The 23,862-nt window shown below is 35.5% G+C and overlaps 1 protein-coding gene across 1 annotated transcript in view; it reads right to left on the bottom strand.

The window, feature by feature from the left end:
- The window catches only part of AHI1 (Abelson helper integration site 1), an 81,399-nt gene extending 58,491 nt beyond the window's left edge, over positions 1-22,908 (bottom strand). Inside the window, exons 1-14 of the mRNA XM_030945663.1 lie at positions 22,771-22,908; positions 21,824-21,945; positions 15,046-15,656; positions 14,337-14,497; positions 13,821-14,034; positions 12,706-12,895; positions 11,118-11,213; positions 9,530-9,715; positions 8,412-8,552; positions 7,296-7,428; positions 6,177-6,300; positions 3,763-3,992; positions 2,609-2,712; positions 1,708-1,826 (exon numbers count right to left, since the gene is read on the bottom strand). Coding sequence (XP_030801523.1) covers positions 1,708-1,826; positions 2,609-2,712; positions 3,763-3,992; positions 6,177-6,300; positions 7,296-7,428; positions 8,412-8,552; positions 9,530-9,715; positions 11,118-11,213; positions 12,706-12,895; positions 13,821-14,034; positions 14,337-14,497; positions 15,046-15,656; positions 21,824-21,945; positions 22,771-22,780 — 2,441 coding nt within the window. The 5' untranslated portion in view covers positions 22,781-22,908. The remainder of the gene's footprint in view (positions 1-1,707; positions 1,827-2,608; positions 2,713-3,762; positions 3,993-6,176; positions 6,301-7,295; positions 7,429-8,411; positions 8,553-9,529; positions 9,716-11,117; positions 11,214-12,705; positions 12,896-13,820; positions 14,035-14,336; positions 14,498-15,045; positions 15,657-21,823; positions 21,946-22,770) is intronic.
- Between the last annotated feature and the right edge of the window lie 954 nt (positions 22,909-23,862).

The raw sequence follows: 23,862 nt of genomic DNA, 5'->3' as shown, positions 1-23,862 counted from the left end.
TAGACTTAAAAGTCAATGTAACTGTGGGCTGTGGTCAAAGTAGCAGTCCTGGTGGTGTCCTCTCCACCCTTATTTTCCCAGGCTCTCCCTCATTTCTTCTCTTGGGCAGCTATCAGATAAATTTGATCAGAGAGTTGATTAAAATGAAAATTAATCATTTGTATTTGTAGGCTAATTTTTAGTTGGATCAGCTCACTGATCTGACTTACCCTGCATTAAAAGATCTCTAGAAAGGATAAAAAAGAAATGTTAGGAATACACAGCCAAAGGTGTGGGAGATTGCAGGAGATGATACATCCTATGGACGAATTTGCTTAAAATAATTGTGAAATTGCACTCCATATTAAACCCTTTCTTAAAGATTAATATGCATGCCCATGTTTCCCTCTCAAACTAAAACTCTCTGCATCTTTTAGAAAGCAGAGCAACAGAAGAACACTGCCTAAAAAACTACAGGTTCCCTCTCTTAATCCGGCAATTTCATGCTTTGACTGAGTGGACAGTTCAGCTTCTTGCATAGTCATTATATTTCATCAGTTACAGAAAAAGAGAAACGTGCACAATAATACAGTAGAGTCCTCAGCTAGCTCAAACATTTGATCCAGTACAATAACAGAATTGTTTAGTTTCAAAATGACCTTCAAGATCACTAAGTCCAACTGTTAACACAGCACCGTCCCATCCACTACTAAACCATACACTTAAGGGCCACATCTACATATCTTTTATACCTCCAGGGATTTTCTGTGTGCTGAGGGGCAGAAAGAAACCTAGGAAATTAAGGATGAAACATTTTAGAAAAGTTGTTCGTATCTTTAATGTGACTTTCCAGAACAGAATGTTCAAGTGCATCTTATCAACATATATGATTGGTGAGAGACTCTGCTCACTTCCACCAAATGAAAGGAGTGGAATGGACATCAATTGAAATATAGCTAATTCTGTTTAAAAACAAGAAAAAAGTATTTTATTTTGAGAGTGAATGAACACTAGAACAAGTTGCTCACAGAAGTTGTAAAATTTTCATCCTTCAAGATATTAAAAATGCAATTGTACAAAGCTCTGACTAGCATGCTGTTGTGATTTGATTGTTAGGTTGAACTGGTCATTCTCCAAAATCAACCTCAAGTGAGTCTATAATCCTCTTGCTTGTTATTTTCGTTTGTCATTAAAAAATCAGGTTTATAACAACTAAAAATGAGAAAATCATCATAAACTGCAAAACTATCTCACAGCCTGCTTAAGCAACCATAATAGGTACATCATTGCATTTTTAGCATTTATGATAATCATTTCCATTTCATCATCAAAATACCCTTCCCAGAGTCTTAAAAATGCAAAACTACCACACAAATATTACCACTTCCAAGTTCTTTTCATGCCCAGATTGCATTTTAAAAGGCGTTTCAATCTTTAGAAGACATTGTATTCTTCATACCACTTTAGGCTCCCAAGTAATCTAGGAAATTTTAGATATTCTATTCTAAAAGACTTACTCAATATCGCCCAAAGACTTACTCAATTATCACCCAAAATGTAACACAGCAGTGTTTTGAAACAATTTCCTAACCCTAACATTTCTATCCTTGATTATTAGGACATCTTTTTTCTCCCCAGCTACACAACCAATACCTTTGTGGTATTTTATTTCCCCATGTAAATTTTAAAACATAAAGGAAATACACATTAGTCACCAAAAATACCAACATTCTGAGATCCATAATTCTCAGGGTACTGTCTTTGGCATGGATTAATAAACGCCTTCCATTCGGATGCACTTCCAAATGATTTACTGGTGTTCCTTTAATATCATTTTCTTTTATTTCCTACAGAAGGATGGAAAACACAGAAAATTATATAACTTTGTGGTTTAAAACTCATATTTTTACACATTATTGCCCATTTTTCTCTTGCATTACTATTTTTCTGCTCAATTCATTTTATTTGGTTAAGGAAAAAGTTTGTTCCTATATTAAAGCATTGCATCCTAGACATCAACTTTTTACAACCATGAGGCAGATTCTGTTGTGACTGAATTTCCAAATTTCTGAATTTCTAAAAAAATTAAGCCGATGACAGAAATGCTGACTGAACATCAGGGCTCTAATGTATGAACAAATGTGTTTTTTAAAGCCTGTGGTCTATTTTATTTTTGTGTCTAAAGAACAAAGTATTTACCTGTTAAAAAAGTTTTATCAAACCTCAAGTATTTTCATGTTTTACATATAATAAAAAAGACACAGAATCACAGAATCCTACAATATCCTTAGTTGCAAGGCCCCCACTGTGAACATCAAACTCCTGGCCCTACACAAGACAGCCCCAAGAATCACACCAAGTACCTTGAGAGTCCAACTTGGTGGTGTGATCACTTGCCTGGGGAGCCTGTTCCAGTGCCCAGCCCAATTAAGTTGCAAAACAATTTTAAAAAATTAAGTCAGCGAATCACTGAACATTGTATCAGTTCTTCTATACCAATTTTTAAAGAAAAATACACCTCTGCAGTTAAACAAAAGATAATGTATCAAAAAAATTTAATTCAAATCAGATTATTAGATTTGGAACAGTTCACATAAAAATTACAATGCTAGTTAAGGAACTTGTTTACCTTATTGACCTTCCAGTGTTGAAAAAGGTGTGGAGAACTTCCTTTGACAGGTGTATCCCAAACTATTATTAGTCCTGAACTATCTCCTGAGAACATGTGATGTCCTGAGAAATAATGTCTTATGAGTAAAATACCACCCACAAAACAATAATACAAAAAATAAACAATCTCAATAATACAGAAAATAAACAATCTTTTGTTCTCTCCTCTTCGTGAATAGGTAAATACCAATTCTTCCATCTCTTTTGCTATAATATACTCATTACAAATGCATTTTGCTCATATTGCATGACATAACCTGACACTATAAATCTGGATGTAGCATATACATTAAATAACTGAGTGGCAGAACAGATTTTTAATTTTTTTTTTCATTTTTATTCATATTATAAAACCGTCAAAAAGTGAGCATTTACAGCTCAACAAGCTCCACATGACAGCTCAATGCTTACTTATACATTCATTGAGAGAACCTTGAACTAGAACAAATAGTGTTTCCCAACACTTGTTCTTTAAAAACAAATATTTATTCTTTACAAAAATACAGCTTTCCTCTTTATAGTACCTACTCCAGTGACTAAAATGAACCACCTAACTATTAATGATGTCACTAATACTAGAAAAAGTCAAGCTTTAACTTTCACCCATCTTCAGCTCTTGCTCCACTAGCAGATCTCAGTACAACCTGCACTTTCAGCTGTCAACCGACCAGTTAACATGACTCACAATGGTCAAACCTCTGTTCCTTTCTCTCCGTGTTTCCTATTCTCTGTCAATATTGAAAAGTTCATGACCTTCCCACTTCAGTTTAGAGCTAAAATTCTCACAATTTAATTACTACCACCTCATTTTCTTTACCAACTGATTTGGGTTGAAAGGGACCTTAAAAATTATCTAGTACTGACCTCCCTGAAATAGGGAGGGACACCTTCCACTAGAACAAAGCCCAGAACAACATGGCCTTAAACACCTTCAAAGACAGGGCATCCACAATTTCTCTGGGCAACCTGCCCCAGTGTCTCAGCATTCTCCCAGTAAATAATTTCTTCCTAAGAAGAATTCACTGCCTCCATGAAGTAAAGAAAACTAGTAACACTCAAGATGGTCTTCAATTGGAAAGACAACTATTTGTAAAAGCAGTATTAACTACATACCTTCTGCATCAAAACAAAGTGTGTTGATGAAACTTTTATGGCCATCAAGCTCCTGTAGCAGTTGCCCATGGATTTCTTTCACATTTGCATTCCAGATTCTAATCACTGAATCGTAACATCCTGTCACAACCAACGAGTCAGCAACTGGGTGGTACTTGGCAGTGTAGACAAATGAAGGATGAGGGAAAACTCTCACTGCAGACGCTGCCTTGATTTCTAGTTTCCACATTCTAAAAGGAAACAAAGTTAGAATTTCTACTGTACAAAGCAGTCACACACACAGATATAACTGATGCCCATATTTTGGGCTACTGGTTCTAAAAGCAAATGCCTGGAAACACTTAAAAATACCTGTTTATCCCGCCAATTTGTTCCACCTCTTTTTAATCCTTTACTATGGTACTTTCTAACAAGAATTAAGAAAAATTTACTACTTTACACAGTATTTGGTCTTCAAAGCAAATTAATTACTACTTACTCACTTAATGGATATATTTCTCATTTTAAAATACTCATAAAGAATTCCATGAAATGAATTGGTTTACTTCTTTCAGGAGTCACAACCAAATTAAGCTCTTCTGAGGTATAATTCATTTAAAACAATATTATAACAAGAAAAGCCCTAAAAGAACATATAGGGCCACTAAATATACATACAATCCCAGAAAATTTTAGAATAATAATTACCAGCCACACAGTGATCATGATCTCAAGGACGTTTACATCACATAAATTCACTTCTTACTAGTCATCTACTTCCTATCCTTTGCCAATCATAGATGTAAAATCAATTTTTGTTAGAGTTTTCTATTTGATGGTATGCATTTTCTTAGTGAGCCTCCCCCAAAGATGAGTCCACAAAGAATAAAACAGTACCCAGATCACTAAATACAGGTGAGCAGCACATTACACACAGTATTCAGTTACAAAATGTTATTGAATAGTTTTAGTGGCACCCACTTGTGGTGAGGCAACCACATCTGGTGGCTGTTGAAGAATTCTAAGCTTACTCAGAGGTGACTTAATTACAAAATCCCAACCCTTTAGTGTACAGCAATTAATCTGCGATTTGATGCAGAAAGGTCACAAGGAGTTTACCTATCTTTTAGAATGACTTTAATTTAACAAAATAAAAATGTATTGCTCACAAATAATGCGGAACTAAACCCTGGGAAGGCTTGAGGATAACACAGAACACTATATAAAGAAGAATTCACAGAAGTTCATGAATTTACCTTCACATTACCTTAGAACTCAGTATGAGATAATCCTAATAATAAACTGATAATGACTTTAAAGTAGTGGTGTGCTGAGACTTTTTAAAGAGCTAAAGGCAACTCACAACAAATACAGGAACTAATAACTCATACAGTGCCTGCACATAGTACACAGAAAAGGAGACAGACCACTGCAGTTTCAACTTGCTGCCAGAAATTCAAGAATTGAGGAACAGCTCAGACTTCTTATAGGCAACATAAATGACTGAAATTGATATTTATCTCAATATAAAAAAATTCTTACATAATACACTCCCGAATGAAAAAAAAAAGTACTGAACTCTCAACACGCTCTTTTTATGCCCACATAACAACCAGAAAAAAACCCTAAAACAGTTCCATACATACAACATACCATTTAACAATTCTTCTGGTATTTCAATTACGCAACTGCTTGTACCATTACTGAGCTGCATAACAGAAATACTAGATAGGATCTGAAGGGCTTAAAAAACCTAAAAAGCTCTATGAAAACCAATGAAGTTGTTCACAATAAAATTGTACAGTGTCCCAGTGATATTTCCACATGTATCTACAGCTTTGAGGGTTTTGGTTTTTAAATCTGAGCAGATCAATATTTTAACAGTAACATTGTAGGGAAGTACACTGTAATTGTAGAGGATTTGATTTAAGAAACAACAGTATCAAAAATAATTTACAGCAATTTAAGCTGAATTACTTTACTGAGTGTAAAAAACCAAAAGAACACCACCAACATACATATACGCAGTGTGGTAAATTTACACACATAACTTGAATCGTAAACTTTCAATTTCCTGCCTAGTGCTCAAATTTGCAAACTTAATATTGCATTCATAGTATGGCAATTTCTCCAGGAACAGAATATTACAACTGTCTCAGTGTCTTCTCAAAATAAAAGTTCTTTTGGTTTTTTACTGCACTGTAAATTTAGACACTAGGGTTTTTGGAAAAGCTTTGGTTTCAAATACAAATACATTAGAAATAGTAAGTACAGTATAAGTGATTAACCCAACCACAATTTTGATATTATTTTAGTCACACAGTAACCAAATCTTTAATTAAAACATTATAGCACAGTTCGTAGTAAAACACTCAATTGGACCACTTTCTTTTCAACTTCTGATGGGATCTGCCAGAACATCCCATCATACTGACCTGACAGTGCCATCAGAGGAAGCAGTAAGAAGGTATTGATTGTCTTTTGACCAACAAAGATCATACACTATGTTAAGGTGACCATAAAATTCTCTCAGGAATTGTCCAGAAGGAATTTCATACACTAGGGAAGTTGAAATAAAAAAAAAAAAAGTTTTGTTAAGTATTTGCAGTCAAACAGATGTACCTACTAGAGCCAGAGTTTAGACTAATCTTAGGCTGATTTTCTGCTAGCATAAAGGAACTCAATTTCTTTATCTTCTCATTTTGAGGCAACGGGACGAAATAATTGCTAGATATGAACAGACAGCAAGCATCTACTTCCATCTAGTGGTTCAAGGGTGTCACAAATGTCTTACCCCTTAAGAAACACCTTATTTGCATTAAATTATTAGAACCAGATTAAGATTATGTTTGGTTTATTTAAATTTTGACAACTAATTGACCAATCTTAGAAATATTTTAACACCGAGACAATTTTATGGGGCTGTGTAATAAAGGAATCTAGATTTACTGTTCCTTGTGTTTAAACATTTGTTTGTGTACACTTAAAATACTGCTCTCTGTAAATCTCAAAACTTTTATGCAAGGTTTAAGACCTATGCAGTTGAAGCTACCGTGATGAAGCAGTCAAAAATTTGAGTTACAAGGAATGTTTGTACTTCAACTGAACTGGACCATGGAAGAGAGCAGCTTCCAGTAGTCTATCTGGAGATGGTAACATTTCAGTATCTAATGTTCCAGCCAGGTTGGAAGTAAAACTTACATTAAAAGTGTGTGAGGTGGAGGCTTAAAATGTTATTTCCCTTAAAACATTATCATCAGAAACTATGTTCTTTCTGCAAACTGATTTACTATTTCCATTAGGCCTCTAGGCAGAAATGGTGTCATTTCATACCATTAAACTGCGTATACGTAACCATGTAGGAAAAGCCAATTCCAGCCCTATCAACACAGAAAGAGCATTATCCTCAATGCTCTTTAATGCACAGAACAATCGTCTAATCACAACTACAAACCAGAAACTCTTAAAGCACAATTTAAAAATTAACTTCCCTTAATCTTTAATTTCCAAATAAATGGATTATAAGCAAAAAGCCAAAATGTGTTTAAACTTACAAGCAATGGGATAGCCATTCCTTCCTGCACATGCTGCTGCCAGCGTTCTCCCGTCATGAGAGAAGCGGATACAGAAGCAGCCCAGATCTCCACCTCGCAGGGAAAACAGGGGCTTGTTGGGTATGCGGCAAGCCTGGCTTTTCAGGGAACAATTGGTAGGAATATTAACCATCCAATGCAGAAAACACACTCTGAGCTCCTGACATGCACAAGCTCTAAAAGGCTAGTAACATCTTAGTGGCATTCCAAAGTAAAATTCAATGTATTATAAACAGAGACAGTTTTGCAGCTCAACCTAGGCCCCATGAATGTGCATCTCTTTCTGCCCCATTATTGCAAACAACTAGCATGTTCAGAAAACCTAAAAAAAAAAAAATTGAAATAAATTCTTTAGTCTTAAGAAATGCTTAATAATGTCTACCATCAATGATGTAAGTTGTGGAGTTAGACTGTAAGTCAAGGTTGCTTAAGGAGCCTAAGCTCATCTTTTAGTAACCTAATGACTGCAGTCATTAGGTATGAACTCAGAAACCCAACCACAGGCACTCAAACCTTTGGTCTTCTATCAAATAATTTTAACATTCCTCATCTGTATTTAAATATCTGACTTTTAAAGACAGAACCAGAGATGAAGAATCTCAAAAAACTGAACTGGTATTTTAGACCTCTTTCCTTTCTCCCAGCATATTACCTCTTTTTGACCCAATGGTTTTTTCTCCAAAACCAAATTCAAAGTTTAAGGTGAAGGGCAATATCCACAGTAGCTATGTGGTTCTTCAATGTAAGCTCTTTTTTCACAGTTTAAAAATGTCTTCAACAAACAAAAAGAAAAGTCAAGAAAAGATATTTCTAATCAAGCTGAAGTCTGAGAACTGGATTCCTGACTTACCTCTTACTCTTTCAAATTCTTAGCGAATTCTGCAGACAAAAATACCCGACTGTTCTGGTATAAAAATACTTAAATCAACCACATTTGCTAAGGTTAAGCCTCCTCTACTATCTATGAGAGTTTTTAATGTTTTAATATCTTTGTTAATTATTTTAATTACTTGCTTCATAATACTTGTAAAAATATTTAAATTATTTTCCTTTAAAATTCGAAGAAAATTGCTTCACCTGTCCAGGTAATCTTGACCATTTAAATGGCTCCTTTTTCTCCTCTAAAGAAGGTTCACATCCTTCTCTCTGGAGCTCAGACAGTGTTGTATTACTTTGTTCCTGCTGAACAGCTGCCATAGAGTGAAAAGAAGGACCAACCTTAAGGCAAACAAAACTAAGTATCAGGGAAAAAATATTTTTGAAGTGAACAATGTAATTTCTAAAAAGGTTAAAAGGTACTTTTAATTTAAATCTCTTGCATTTTTATATCTGGAATACAGAGATTGGAAAAGGTCAATACATGAAAACTGCATTGCAAAATGTCATTTAAAGTAACCAGAAGTCAGAAAGCAATCCAAGCTTCCAAAGTTGTATCAATCCAATGGTATCACAATTTTTTCAAATACTCGATTATCTCTTATTTTTAGTAACTATCAAGGTCAGTGAAAATTAGAATTACTCCACTACTGTATTGTATTGTACTACTGAGAAGGTGCACATCTCACCAGGCTTCCACAGACCACCCTTCATAGTACAAAAGTGAGCAGAAGAAGGTATTATTACAGCTCTAAATACAAATGGGAAATTACGTAACAGAACAATATTGTACTTGCATCAGAGAAAAGAAAACACCATATCTATCTTGAATGCTCATCTCAGCACATACCACTGAAAGTCTATTTTTAAAGTAGATTTCATTTGTGAAAAGAAATACAGCTCATTACAGATAGAGGGTGCAGGGAAGCAAAGATAAGTAACTTGCATCTTTTCTCTTAAAAATTAAAGAATTTTTACACCTGCTTGAGTTCAGTGACTTAAAATGGCATTTCTGCTAATAAAAGAAACGTTAATCTCCAAGAAAGTACTCTGAAAGTTTTCAGACTGCCAGTGGCAAAATATTCAAAGTTGTAGGTAGAAAAGTATGCCTATTTTTCAAAGATACCTATGAAGGCCTGAGTTTGAAACACCTATCTTGAGATGTAACATTTTTATTATATATTTTCTATACTGCATGTAAGCACAGCTTTTATATACGTGCATACAAACACAGACTCACATGTTCTACCTAGGTACTAGCTCCTACAGTGAAGTCTACATATTTGCAAATACATTTATATATTATATATTTAACTTACATGATCTGGCAATTTCAGGCCTTTTACAGTTACGTATAAAGTTGACGGGTAACGATTTCTAGGACATTTTGCCCACCAGTCATAAACCTCAACAACATTTGAACGTGACTTGGTCCTTGAAGGTGGGTAATATAATTGCAGACGAAGTTTTCCACCAACGTTTAGAACTCCATTTGCACCTACAAGCTGGAAGGGTGATTAAAAAGAGGAAGAAAGTAATTGATAATTTCTAATATCTAACCTAACAGTATAAACTCTTGAAATCACTTCCCATTGCAGAAATATACTAAGTCTAAAAGTGATAATGAACTAAACATGTATTTAATCCTGCCAGGATCAAATAATGAGGATTAAATTTTAGATGGCAGCCTAGTTTCAAAAGATGCTTCACAGCAGTATTATCTTGAAAGTGGGAAGACCTCTGCAGTACTTATTTTCTTTTTTTTTAAACTACTACTTGCTAAAATCAACAAAAACTCAAAGGACTGCCAATCCACAAACAGCTTCTTCCAAATCTGTCCTCTTTGAATGCTGCAATGAAGGGCATTGGGTAAGGCTTTGGTTCAGAGCAGAAGATACAGCAGTGTAGTAACCTCTCCAACTTCAGAGGAGACAGAGTCATCTCCACTGAACTGAAGAATAACAGAACACTGCCATTAACACTGGTCAGCCTTGAATTGAGACATTTCTACTCTGGTTGATACAGATAAAAGGATAATGCAGGCAGATACAGTAAGAATGAAGAACAGGCAACAATTTTATTCATAATTACGAGCTGAAAATTTGTTCTTCCCTCTGTTCAGGAGTAGGCTGTACTGAATGCCTGGATGCACAGTTCCTACCAGCTCTGCTAACAGACTCCTGACTCTAGTAGGTTTGTTTTGGGCAGAGCTCAGAGGAATCTCTGTGTTGAATTGCTATGGAGGCCCCCATCCCTTCACCTATACTTGCAGTCCATTGTCTTCTCCTGTATTTCTCACATTTCCTCTATGTTGTAGACTGCTAAATGATTGTCAATGGCTATCACATACAGGGGTAGGTGTAAATAAACACATTCAATTTTCTCTCAAAAGGGTAGAAAGGTACACATGTGCTGGCTAAGTTACCCATATCTCACATTTGGCACATTTGTATCTCAATTGCCACAGCATTTCAAACCCTGCAATTGAAAACGAAAAGCACTCTATAATTAAATTGATCTTTTCAAAGACTGGACAACTGAAAATGCCACTAGAAAACAGAACAGCTGAGGTACAGAAATTAGTGGATTTGTCATTTTCTTCACATTCACATAAATGCAAAGAAAACCCTAAAAGAAAACAACCTTCTGTACTTCATGAACAAACAAAAAAACCTTACACATTCTACACTTTCTTGAAAAAGACATATACTTTAATGTCAAGCCTGTTACTGTGTTGATTTCATGGAGTGGAAGAAGAGGAAAAGGGGAGAACAGCCAAGCAAAGATTTTTTTCCTTCCATCTCTGTTGCTGAAAATATTTTAAAATGCTTTCCTCCGTAGTATGGTTAGAGATTTTCAGATAAAAGGATTTATGAACTTTTTTCTTCATTTAAATATTTACAGTACCTTTAGAAATGCCCAACAAATTTTTCGGTAATGACCTTCCTGATTTTTTACATCAGAGCTGGCTCTCACTTGATGCATACTTGGAGAATCAAGGACCTAGAAGCAGGAATATAAATGTACTTCTAATGAATGTATACTTCATGGTAAATAATAATAAACTACTGAAAATATGCTTGGTCAATTCATTAAATTAAACAGATTCAAATTTTAAGAAATTACAAAACCAGTGTTTCTTCCACAGCAGCATGAAACTAGAAATAACAGGTCCTTATGCATTTACCTGATGACTATTTATAACCTCCACTAAAAAAGAAGTCTAGTCTTAAAAAAACTTATTCTTGCTCCCCTTACATCTCAATAAAAGAGAAGAAACAATAATGTGTAATTTTCTTAATAATTCACAAATCATTTAGATCACAAATCTGACAGCTAAAACCAGCTGCATATTAATCTAGATAGGCAATGGCAGTCAAAAAGTTAAGTTTTTCTTTCTTAGCTTTATCAGTTTTGTCATCAAATCAGTCACAGAACAATTTGGGTTGGAAGGAGCCTTCAAAGATCACAGAGTTCTGAGCCATAGGCTTGGACATCTTTCACCAGATGAGGCTGCTCAAAGCCACATTCGACCTGGCCTTGAACACTTAGAGGAATGCCTATGAGTCTTCATTTTTCTGTCAGGGACCTGAATTTTCCCATATTTCACTACTCCAGGAAGTTTATGTGGTATACAAAAAACCCTTAGAATAATACTTTTTTCAAACTTGTGTTTCATAAACGACACTGAACTCAAACAGCCTTTTATCAGTGGAATCGTACTTTTGGTTCCAACATTATTTCCATGAAGAGTCTTTACATAAAAATGCAATTAGTTTTGTGTTAAGCAATTAAGGATTCTTAATTCTATAAATATGTTCATTTACAAGCATCAAAACATTAATAAACATATGGCAATAAATCATATTCCATCTATTTGAAATAGGAAAAAAACGAGGAACAAAAAATATTTATTGTATTAGGTTTCCATTTTTACGTTAATTCTACAGAATCTCTCTGTACAAATATTGAAATGCCTAAGCTAAAAATTATGCTGAATATACGGCCTAAAATTTTTCCTTCAAACATAATCGTATTGGAGGACAAATTAATAATTACTGTATGAAGACTGGGACAGGAGAGGTGGATGTATAAAATGTTAATAGAAACAATGCCAAGAGTTTGTTCATTGGTACAATGAGGTGCTGCTACACACAGACAAATTCTACCTTTGAGTTTCTTGAAGTTAAACCTCTTTTCAGATTTCAAGAATGTGAAAAGAGTTATATCCACCACATCTTACCAGCCTTCTCCAGAAGTTAGAGAGTCGATCTGGTAAGAAAGCTTTGTACTCCTTGTTACTATTAAAACAGGCTCCTTTCCTATAAAACACCTCACTTTTGGTATCTCCACTTGACTTTGTACCTTAGAGCTATGCTATTAACCCAATAAAACACCCTGAAATAAAACACCCGATTGCATCAAATAGATACTGTTGAAAAACAAACCAAAACACAGAATGTGCATAAATCGGATGCAAAATATTTCATCTTACCTCAAAAAATAGGATAACCTGAGGGTTTTCGTCAGTGTTTTGAATAAAATAAGTAAAACGCTCATTAAATATTACTTGCTCTTCCCACTCTGGAACTGTTGATTTAAACTTCCTAAAGTCACACGGTTGTGTCATTATAGGAAGAATGTGCTCTATTTCTCCTTGTTCATAAGATGAATCTTCCTTCTTGCTGTTTGAAGATTTCCAAAGAATTACAATTGTTAGAGCATTTAAAAAACAGCCTTGAACAAAACAGTATTTTCAATTATGAAAGCTAACAAACACATAAGATACTATTTGTCTGATTCCAGAAAAAATTTTCTAAACCCACAGAAAATTTAAGACCATTTGCAATGCATATAGAAAAACTACAGGCTGAAGTTGAAAATCCTAACAATTAAGTTACTGTTAGCAAATTAATGCATGATGATCATGGTGGAGTCTACTGCTTAACCCCCATTAAAACTTTGTTTCAGGAAAATTATGGATAATGACAGTGGAAACAAGCAACTGAAGTAATTAAGAAAATAAAGAACTAGACTTTATTTAAGGATTTTAAAAGTTCTTAATATAAAAGGCAGACATACTACATTAATTTTGTTTACATGTTCTTGGCTTTTACATATTTCTGGCACTTGAGAAATTTTATCTCTGGGAAGAACACAGAATGAACTATGTTGGAAATATCACAGATTCACAGAATATGCTGAGTTGGAAGGGACCTACAAGGATCATCAAGTCCAACTCCTTGCCCTGCACAGTAGCATCCCCAAAAGTCACACCACGTGCCTGAGAGCATTGTCCAAACACTTCTTGAACTCTGTCAGGCTTGGTGCTGTGACCACTGCTCTGGGGAGCCTCAAGAGCAATACAGCAGTGCAGAGCATTTAGAAGTGCCAACAGGAAAAGAAAAATATCACTCCCATTTATGGTATGTATGTGTATATTTATATATATATATATGTATACACATTATCATAGATGTAGAAACTAATGAACAACTACACAAGCTTAAAATACCCCCTTGTTTTCATTTTCATATTTAATTTTGTAGGGAAGAGTATATCTATTTATTGTAATCAGTGATAAAATAGAAACAGTTTATTAAATGTCACCTATAATCCTTCTTCACATATAAGCCACTTCTCTGATCAACAATATGGATTTTGACCACAGGATGAGATACCAAATGATCAATTCTAAGTTGATCCAATCGATGGATATAAACTCCCAAAACAAGATCATCGCCAAAACCAAATTTAGACTGAGTTGAAATTTCTGAATTCTTCATTTCCTCATCATTTTCTGCAGCAACTTCTGTGGTCTCTTCTAGAAATTGGGAGCAAAGTAAACAAACTGTCACTAGTGGAACATAGTAACTTCTGTCTCAACTCAAAACTACTTACAGTAAATGAATTTTCAATATTTTAGACTGATTTATCAAATAAACATGCTCACAAATGAGCCTCAGAATTAGAAGAACAGAGATACAATTAGAGTACCATAAGAAATACAAGTAACTCAAACAGCTCAATCACTTCTGTGCTACTACAATGGACAAGTATTTCTGTAGCAGCACAAAGAAAAGCACAGCTAAGTAGGTACAGTATTATAACATTTTGTTGGTAGACCTTTTCTGCTTTTCTTCTTAAACTTCTTGGCTTTAGGTTTCTGCTTTTCCGTGCTTCCCTCCAGTTTCTGTTCTTCTGATGTAAACAATCTTTCAGGTGACTGACTTTCATTGCCACCTGCTTCTGTATGATGATGCTGCAGCTCAGAAAGGGACATTGCACTGCAAGGTAATGGATCACTGTCAGCAACTGCAGTCCACTGCATATATTGATACAATTACTCATTTCCATTATTAATCCATTTGAAATTCTCCAATTCATCATCTCTGTATCTTTAAAACGTAACAGCCTCCAGCACCATTAGTGTCTTGCCTTTTTCAGTGCTCTCCCCTCTTCCTTTCCTCCTAATTTCCAGACAATTGCAGAACCATTTATGTGAAGAGTTAAACAAATACCTTTTTGCTGGATCACAGCCATCACTTATCACTAAAAAAAAAAAATCATGCACAAAACTATCTTACATTAGTTAAGAGTGAATTCCACAGTAAACAAACATCAAATAGCAATGAAGAATATTTTAAAAAGAAGTTAAAAAGAATCCATGAGCTAAATATTAATCATGACAGCCTTCTGAGAAAGGATTTAGTACTATTTTTTCATAACAGAATCATCCAGTTAATCACTTAGAAAACATGACCAATTTCTCAGAAAGCTGCTGCCTATCTTAAAATGAAACATTTTGTGTAAGATTCACAGTTTGTCATGTTACCTTGTTTCAGCTTCACTTAAAACTGCTCGCTCTTTCTTCTTTTTCTTCTTTTTGCCCACTTCATTATTCAGTGCAACTTCATGCCTTTGAACAGTGGAGGTAGATTCAGACATCTGTTCTTTAAGTTTCTTTCTCATTTTCATTTTAATTGCATTTGCCTCTTCCTCAGCCACATGCAGCTGATAGGCTTGAATTAGCTGCTCTTCCTCTTCTAATTCAGTTACATTTCTCACTTCAGTCAAGGAATTTTTGATCTTTCTATCACCTTCTTGATCAGGTACATCTGTTTGTGATTTACTTTTTGTTTTCTTCTTTGGAAAATCATTAGTCTTTTCTTCAAAACTCCCCAATTTAGCTTCATATAGATCTTCCTCCTCATTAAATTGTTCTTGTAACAGTGATTTCTTTTTCTTTCTATTCGACTTTGGCTGCTTATTCTCTTCTCCACTAACAACATCATTGTTTATTTTCTTTGCAATTGACGCCTTCTCTCTTAATTTATTTTTTGTAAATCTTGGGCTCTCTTCTTCAGGCTTATATGTGTTGTTTATAATTGCTTCATCATTCACACTTTCCTTAGACAGATCAATATTATTTCTAAAGGTATCAAGCTATAAATGAAAAGAACATAAAACACATTTTTACTAAAAATCATGTTCCAAGGATAAACACTGCACTTCATGTCATTCCTTCAGCAACATTACTCAAAGTAAAATTAAATCAAAGATCTAGTTATTTTGTTGTTTCAATTTGACAAGCAACAGACTGAAAGTCAACAGAAAATTCACACTAAAAAAAAAATATTTGGTATTTGGGCACCTTAGCCTCAATGTTACACTGTGTTTTCATATGACTTTTACACATATCCAGTACAAAAAGGAAATCAAAAAGTCTACTCCATAAACAGATACCAGCATTTTACAGCGTGGAGGATGAGAAGACCTTGATGCACCACAAAAACAAATACTTTAAGCCGCTGAAAAGCCAAGTTAGAGACAGATTTCAGGCTTGGTTGTTTGCAGTCTCTTATACCAAAAGCCACTTGTCTGAACTAAATTTCAGCTAATGCATTTGTTCAAGCACTTCTTGATCGTTTTACAAAAAACATTGTAAACTTTCCTCTCTTCTTCAAGTTGCTATTTCTGGCTACTAAAGGTTATAGTGACACTTCCCTACTTCCTTGGATATGTTCAAGGTCGGGCTGGAAGAGGCTCTGAGCATCCTGATCTAATTCAAGATATACCTGATCATGGCAGGGCACTTGGGTTAGATAACCTTTAAAGTTCCTTTCAATCCAAACTATGATTCTATGATAATCCCAAAGAACACAGCAGGTAACTGAGGTCTAATTCTGTCAGGCCAACACAGAGATCTCTGCTCTTTGATATAACTTCTATAAAGTCACTGAGGTTCATTTATGCTGTTGTCTTGCAGAAATCTCTCTTAGAGCTTCAACAAGAAACATTAGAAAGGGCTTTAAAACACAACAAAAGCAAATTTAAATGTTTGGAGAAAATATACATATCTGCCTACAAAGTTTTAGTTGCCAACACCTTCCTCAATAAACACAGACATTGTTCCCTTCTAGTCAGGATACAACTCCCAGTCATAGAATCATGTTTGTCTCAAACATTTGTAAAAAGGGACAATATGTGTAATAAGTATAAAAAAATTATCCTTTGATTTTCATCTTATACATGCTTAAAGAAACCACTAACATCATATCTATTTGTAAGTCAGTGATTCAAGAGGATGGGGAAAATTTCATAGAAATAACTTGAAATACAGAAGAGTAAGGAAAATGAAAGTATTAAAGAGCAAGCTTTGTATAAACTAAGAAAAACCCCAAAATGGAATAATGTTCCTAATAGATTGTTCACTTCCTTATCTTTATTGCTGTGAATAACTTTAACTGTAGAGTATGAGAAATAAAGATTAAATCACACTGACAATTAAAACCCAACAGTGGCCAATAACTAAGGTCTTGCTGATTTTGTATTCGATAAAACGTCAATCCACTAAGTGCAAGTAGTAGAATTATTTGAGAAATCCTAAACAAAAAGCCCTCATCTATGACCTGGTCAAGAGTTTCTAAAAAAACTCTGATACTCAAGAATAATCTCCCTAAAGGAATCTACCTGATGCAAAAGCTGGCTTGAAATACTTACTAGAACTTGTATTTATTATTGCTGACAAACAAAAAATCATAGATTCATAGACTCAGGCTGGTTGGAAAATACTTCTAAAATCATCAAGTCCAACCATTAACCCAGCACCCCTAAACCACATCCCCACGTTCACATGCCTTTTGAACAACTCTAGGGATGGTACCCCCACTATTTCCTTGGGCAGCCAATGTCGGAATGTCCTTTCAATGGAATAAAAATTTCCCAATATCTAAACCTCTTCTGGTACAACTTGAGGCCATTTCCCTATAAAGAAAACACACCACAATCTCAAACTACAGCAAATTTCAGTAACATTAACAGATACTGCAGGCAGCACAAAGCTGCTTCAGCAGTTCAAACATAAATTCCTCAGATAAAAAGCCTGTACAATCTCAATTCAGGCCACATTTCCCACATGCCGTAATTACATGACATAATCAAACAGAGAGGAAAGATGCAAAGAAGTTACAAAGCAATGAAGTAAAAGCCAAGAAGTTCATTAAAACCTTCAGATTAGGATTCTGGCAGAGGTGGGAATGCTGGTATAGATTCTCTGAAACACAGGACTGAGAGATATCAACTAAGAGAAATCATCAATACATACACACTGAACTGAATTAGAGAAAGGAGTTAGGCTGGAAAAGCAGCTCAGTAAGACAGGCCTGTCTCTGAAATAACTCCAGAGGGCTGGTGACCCAAACCTAGCTTTCTCAGCTTAAAATGTGGAACAAATAAGAAGGCTTTGTTTCACAACAGCTCTGTGGCTACATTACACCAGGGCAGAGGAAGTACTCCCCCCCGGAAACAGCCTTGCTTGCACTACTGGCTTGAGGAGCAGGGGATGGATGCCAGCCAAGGGGCACACACATGGGCTGACACTCAATGCTCACACCACAATTAGTCAATGACAGGTCACATCACTGCCATTCATGCCCCAAAAGTGTCAGCAGGGACAACGCCTTTTCAAAGGACTTACACCTTTTCACAGGGACTTCTCAAACACACATGAGTGGAAGCTGGCATCCTAGAGTGAGTTTGTCATGGCGGTTTGAAACTTGTGTAACCTGATTTACAGAGGTACCTGAATTCCTGCCCATAATAACACAGGCACACTTTGAAAAACTGGGGATGGACACCGCCAGCCCACTGAAGTGCTGATACGTTACCATTATATTGCAGGGGTTCCATACTGTTGTCCCCTTATCATAAAAGTTTCATACCTTCTTGGTGCTTCTCATGGGCAGCTCCTCTGAGCACTGACTCTTTCCTTTCCACAAAGTAGCTGACTCCAGTTCCCTTTTCAACTAGCCACCCCACTCTTTTATAGCACTCTTCTTCTTATTGGTTACAGCTGTGGCCTGTTCAAGTCAAGCCTGTTCCTAATCTTTGATAATTGGCACAGCTGCAACTCCTTAGGGGTAAGATTACTTTCTACACTATCTTTATTTTCTTATATTCTATCCCCCCACACTGATATGTACTGTTTGTAAAAGACCATTAACCTACAGCTGAATTGTTACTGAATGTACTTGTGATGATGGCTTGTTGGGTGGGATGTTTAAGAAAATCTTAATGTACTAGGAAAAAAATTTTACTGCCATTGCTTGTAAAAGGCTATAAAATAGAGACACTCAAATCTAGAAGAACTTTAATTTACAGATAAGATGATGGGCTTGGAATTTTTCCACCAAATTCCAACAGAAAACATTGAAAAAATGTGTAGATCAATTATACAGTCAACTCTTATCAGTTCTCCTATTTTATGCACAAGAAACAAAGGTGTAAAATCAAGTGGAAATCTCAACAATTATTCAGTGCCTTCAGCCTACAAACCAGATAAATCTGCTGCAGCCCTGCCTTGAACACAAAACCCAAATTACTAATGCCTGTCCATCCCAATATTGTAATCTGATCAGATTACAGTCTAAGAAAGAAATTTTTGCTTCCATACAGTGATCTAACCTTTTCATCTGGTAGAAAGTTTTTAGACATCCTCTCTTCAACCACAGAATTTAAATTGAATGAAATAAATTCATTCATTTTCATGATGACTTTAGACAGATTAATGTACCTGGACACTGCCTGATCTGCGGCTTGCCTCATTCTAACAAGTTGTAACAGGAGCTACAATTGGTAAAAAATAAATATGGTCGCTGCCCTAAAAGGGACATTAGCAAATTCACTTTCTGACTGTGTCTCAATTCCTTGTTTTTTCCACAATGCCTTTAGGTTTCACACACACTGCCCCAGTAGCTATTTACTGAACAGCAAAGCAGAGCTTTCACTGGCCACACCTGATGTGTATTTCCATCTCCATTAGAAGCTCTTCATTCCTATCAGTTGTGGCTTCAAATTCATCCTGCCCTACAGACATCAACCTTTCCTCTTCCAAGCAGACTGCTTCCCGGCTGTCCAGACAGGCTCTCCAGGCAACAGGTACACAAAGCAAAGTAGGTAAGCAAGCAGGTACTCTCCTTATCCTCACTTCTGTCGCCTAAAACCAGAGCAACCCCCTGCAGCTCCAGAACTCAGGTTTCAAAGAAACAGTGGACTATAAGGGAAAAAGTCTTATTAATCTTTAAAAAAGGCTAGAGTGAAGACAAGGGAAACAGGCTGGAACACTTCAAGTGGAAATAGGCTCTGAACCATGACCTGTTTTTGATCAAAGCTGGGAGACCATTTATGGCAAGTATATAACATGAAGCCAAACATCACTGACCAATTTCACATTATTTCAAGATACGTGAAACTCTGTGCTGTGAAATCATATGAACTTGAGAAAACGAGAACAAAACCAGCCAACCTCCTCCATCTACCTACTCTTCCACTCCCACACACATTTATTTTTACAGAGACATGACTGTTTATTTGCTGAAGCTTTTACAGAAATTTCTACTTGAATGCAACCAGCATGGAAAATACCAACCTGAGCTCCTGCAACTTTGTCACACTTTAAGGAAATACTCCAAATGGTCAGTAATAAGTCTCAATACAAGCTCTCCTCAAGTCCTTAATTTTTAAGTGGTTTAATTTGTAATATTTATAGCTTCAACAAAGCAGAAATTTGACCTCCCACACTGATCCTAAAAATGTTTCTTAATTTGTTTGCATACCACTGAGTTTTGATTCTGGTCACTGTGATTTTAAGTGTTTCTACATAACTCCAAAACACTAGTGTTTCACATCAGAGACTTCTGGAATAGAAGCCAATTCTAAAACCAAAGCAAGCTTAAAATATTTACAAGTAATATGTGGTAGCATATGAATATCCAATTATGTGTTCAAAAATATTTATATATTACAGAATTAAAAATTCACATTTCATAAAAAAGTAAACTTAACTGAGAAAGAACTTCGTCTTTTATCTACATATACGCCAGTAAATAAGGAAAAAAACCCACTCTCTAACTCTCTGTACGATTTTTTTGACATCAAGTCGATTCTTTGTATAGACTATTGACTAAATAGCATATACATCAAGGAATATAAATTTTTTAGAAGTCCATACAAAATCCAACTTCAAATTGTCAACCTAAGACCAAATATTTAGCAATACTAAGTTTAATGTATCTATTCTGAATATACTTAATATATATAACTACATCTAACATTTATGATATTATGTGAAATAACACCCATTTGTCTTAAATGAGTATTAATGAAGGAACATTCATTTCCAGAATCTGATATGGACACAATTTTAAGAAAAAAGACTAAAAATATAAAACCTATCAGGAGGAAAATTTAAAAAAACAGAACATTTGTCTTCTAAATAATTTACATTCTTTCCAAATTCCAAATCTTCTAAGTCAATAATCAGGTATATATAGAAGAAGTTCATATTGAACTTTTATTCTGCTCTTCAGGAAAAAGACTACAATATGAACCATAACTCAGAGGGATTTCTGAGGCTCCTTTAGTGACAGATACACCACAAACAAAAATGTCACCTAACTATAAAGTCAGGGTGATAGAACCTTCCTAAGCTGCAAGTCACAAGCTGAGGTCAAAATCTACAGAAGAAAGTTGACATGCGAACAAGGAATGACTCAACACAAAGCTCAGCACATGCAGAAATTCACTGATTACTGAGATTAAAAATAGTAGAAAATGGAATAATTAATTATTATCTCTAATATTATTGTATTTTCTCATCAGTTCTCAATTCACAGCTGTATTAGACAGATATCCCTGTATTACACCAATGAAGTACTCTCAAAATTAAATACTTTCACAGATGTAATTCTACTAGCCCTCAAACATCTAATAAACCGCCAGTAAAGTCAGTACTGAATTTGAAAAATTTTATGAAAAAGGGGTATGGAAAAGCAAGTACTGATGGACATTAAACAAGTGCATGCCTGCATGTGACACTTTCTTTTCACCACTATTATAGTCTACATCATTTTGCCATACCTCTAAGTTACAAGGATGCTATTCTGATACACAAAGAAGAAAACAAAATCCACACCAAAAGCAAGGGGTATATGTAGAAACATACTTTAGACTTCATTTTTTTTTAAATGCTTACATCTCCTTTCTGCAATACATTTTCCTGATCTTTTTTCTATTAAGGAAGGCAACCAAAGCCTGCATGTGTTGTAACTCACCACAATACTCTCTTGAGAGTCAAACTTCTTTTTCTTTGGCTTCTTTGTGTCTGCTAGACCAGCATGGCGTCTGAAGATCTCCTCAAAGCGGACTTTGGTTTTTGCCTTCGCCTCACTTTCAACTGCAAAAAGAAATCAAGAGTATGATTTGCTATCTCATTAATCACCATTGCTAAAAAAAAAGTGAATAATCATGCTCTAAAATTGCCAAGGATGAGAATTATTTATCAGGGAAAGTTTACCAAGAAATTGCCTTTGTTAAGAATTTCCACTGCCAACACAACTCATGCAAGGATAACTCAGCAGCTTTGCACAGACACACACCCACCAGTCTCTCACTTGTTGCTGAAGTCAGCACCATCTACCCTGTCTCCTGAAGAGAGCACATTTTGAAGAGCACACACAGGATCAGTACAAAACTTGGGCTAGCCAAAGCAGAGGATAGATTACTGCCCTCCCCGTTTATGAGCAGAAGTGACACACTGTCTTCAGGTGAAGCAGCAGCTCTGGGTTCTTACTGGGTCTGGAAGCCAGAGCAGCACCATCCTGAGACAGACCTGTAAGGGCCAGAAGCTGGCACTCTTGCCTTTCTGTGAATCATGATACTTCCATCAGCAGCATTTCAACCCTTGAAGCACTAGGTGTTCTAGCTCTCCTCAGGTAATGCTTAATTTGTAACTAAAAATTGAAAATGCAACCTGGAACACCACTGAAAAAGGCTGTTGAATCTTCAGCTACAGCATATTTACCACAGTCATTAGGACTTGTAAAAGCCCCTGAACATAAAATAGGAAACTAACAACACTTTGAAAACCAGCTATAATCATGAACTCTAAAAGGTGACAATGGAGCATTAAGGATTTATATAAGACAGAAATAACTTCTATCATGTGCACCTAGTTCTAACTATAAAATATATACAGGAAATCAAACACAAAGTACCTTACCTGCTCGCATTTTCAGTCCTCAGTTAGAAGTGGCTCAACACAACAGCTGCTTCTTCCTCAGAATTCACCATTCTATTTAAAGTATTTAACAACTGTCATTAGCAAAAGTGGTCCACAGACTTCAAGTTAGTAATTAAATCTGTGCTAATTAGTATTAGGGATGACTATGTTTTATTTAGAAATAAGTATTTCTCTATTTGTCTAAATTATTAGAAATTTTCTGCTATCAAATCCCAGCTCTGATACTTATTATTTGAGGGCAAATAAAAAACAACATTACAGTAATTTAATTAGCTATTTGGCTATTTCTGGGTGGTAACCAAATAATTCAGAACTGTTGTCCTTCAGCCTTCTAAAAAATCCAAGAGTTTATTTAAATAATAATGACCCAGGAAACCATTTATATTGAAGCCATTATAATCAGATTCCTCTCCTGACAGTATCATTGAGGAAGCTGGCTGACAGTTTTCAATACAAAGGTTAGTATCTGCCAGCAAATCTAACTTTATTACAAATCTCTAAATATTTATGTTTATATAAAGCATTTGTATTTTTATAAAGCAGACAAGCAACTACATGAAACTCGTTTCTCTAAAGAAAAAAAATTGTTAGGCCCTCCTGCTTGTGGAAAAATGTCAGTAAATGCAATCCAAACAAAGCTTGAAGGCAAATAAAAATATCACACAGATTTATCTTTTCATCAAGAAAATTCAGACTGCTCTACAAAAAAGTTGAATACAAAGAGCTGTTTTGTAAACAGCAGAACTAAGGAAATGTAGGTTCCTAGGAAGGTGGGATGTTCCCCTCAGCCTTCCATGCAAGAACTCTGGTACCTGTGCCCCCACAGCCCGCCAGGTAACAGCTCTGAGTTTTCCCTAGGAAACACCTCCTGTTAGACATCAGTAACTCAACATTCCCTGACACCCAGACTGCACTGATCCTAACAAATTAAGGCACAGCATTACGCTGCCAGGATGTGTGGCTGCATTATTCTCACATCATTTTGGTCCAGGCTACCTAACACTCATCCAAACTATGCCTGAAATGACACTGATGAGGTTGCAATACTTTCACTATCTAAAACATCTTCTG

This window comes from Camarhynchus parvulus, chromosome 3, assembly GCF_901933205.1.
Source record: "Camarhynchus parvulus chromosome 3, STF_HiC, whole genome shotgun sequence".
Classification (NCBI taxonomy): domain Eukaryota; kingdom Metazoa; phylum Chordata; class Aves; order Passeriformes; family Thraupidae; genus Camarhynchus; species Camarhynchus parvulus.
The sequence above is the reverse complement of the archived record's forward strand: the minus strand, read 5'-3'. Positions and strand labels throughout refer to the sequence as shown.